General features: G+C 56.6%; 1 protein-coding gene across 1 annotated transcript in view; it reads left to right on the top strand.

Annotated features, from left to right (window-relative positions):
- The window catches only part of PCDH1 (protocadherin 1), a 56528-nt gene extending 55862 nt beyond the window's left edge, over positions 1-666 (top strand). Inside the window, 1 exon segment of the mRNA XM_031063802.1 lies at positions 1-666. This exon segment is cut by the window's left edge and continues 13 nt beyond it. Within this exon segment, the coding sequence (XP_030919662.1) occupies positions 1-166 (166 nt within the window). The 3' untranslated portion in view covers positions 167-666.
- The last annotated feature ends 433 nt before the right edge of the window (positions 667-1099 follow it).

Below are 1099 nucleotides of genomic sequence, written 5' to 3'. Positions count from 1 at the left end.
AATGGCCAACCTCCGCCTGCTCCCCACGTACAGTGCCTTCTCCAATAGTAGCCATGAGCCCTGCAAGGACTCTCCCATGGAGGAAATTCCTCTCACCCAGACCTCGGACTTCCAGCCAGCCACCACCCCCTCGGCCCAGACCACCAAGAGGGAGATCTACCTGTGAGGCTGGGCGCGAGGGGCAGGGAGCTGAGGCCAGAGGAACATTTTCCACTTCGATGCTTTATGCTTCTCCAGGCAGGGGGCTCTGCGGGGAGCAGGGCAGGGCGAGGCAGGGATGAGAGCAGCGCCTTTTTAACCCCCTGTTGCCCGGGGCTGGGGGTGAGTGGGGAGGGTGAAAAGCATCCCGACCCCAATTGCCGAGCATCCCGAACTGCTGCCGGGGAGGGCTGGGCAGGCTCCTGGTGCGGAGGGCACGGAGAAGGGAGAGAAGGGCTTACGTACCAAAGGTCCACGCAGAGCTGGTGGAGTTCCTGGGGCATAGGACGAGGAGTGTCCCCGAGCACGGGGAGCCAGCTGCCTGTCTCTTTGCTGTAGACTCCTGTAAATACGAATCTTATAGGAATGACATTCAAGTCCTGCCTGATCGCAACTTTTTATTGTCCTTGAAACAAACAAAAAGACATTTAAAGAGAAAACAAAACAAAACAAAATGAGAAAAAAAAAGCAGACAAAAAAAAAAAGGAAAAACAAAACAAAAAAAAAAAAAAGAGAGAAAAAAAATAACAAACCACAGGGAGCAAGTTCCAGCTTTGAATGGTTTCCTGCGTGGAAGAGCCCCTGGGAGCGCAGCGTCCAGCCCGCACTCGTGTTCTATATTGTAAATAGAGATGTGATCAGTCCCTGAAACAGCAGCTGGGGAGCTGGAGGAGAGGGGCAGCATCCTGGCGGACTGTAGGGACTTTGCTGTTTTTCAGCCTGGATCTCTTTCTGAACGTTGTCACTGTGCCCACAAGCTGCAGGGTCCCTAGGGACTGCCCGGTGCCATAGGTGGGGGCTGCTTTGGGGGTGTGGGGGGGGTCCCCGGTGGTGGCCCTGCGCCTGGCGGGTGGAGGAGGGGTGGGGAAGCCCCCAGACACGGGACCGGCTGGGGCCGCGG

The sequence above is a fragment of the Geospiza fortis genome, unplaced genomic scaffold, assembly GCF_000277835.1.
Source record: "Geospiza fortis unplaced genomic scaffold, GeoFor_1.0 scaffold320, whole genome shotgun sequence".
NCBI classification, from domain to species: domain Eukaryota; kingdom Metazoa; phylum Chordata; class Aves; order Passeriformes; family Thraupidae; genus Geospiza; species Geospiza fortis.
The sequence above is the reverse complement of the archived record's forward strand: the minus strand, read 5'-3'. Positions and strand labels throughout refer to the sequence as shown.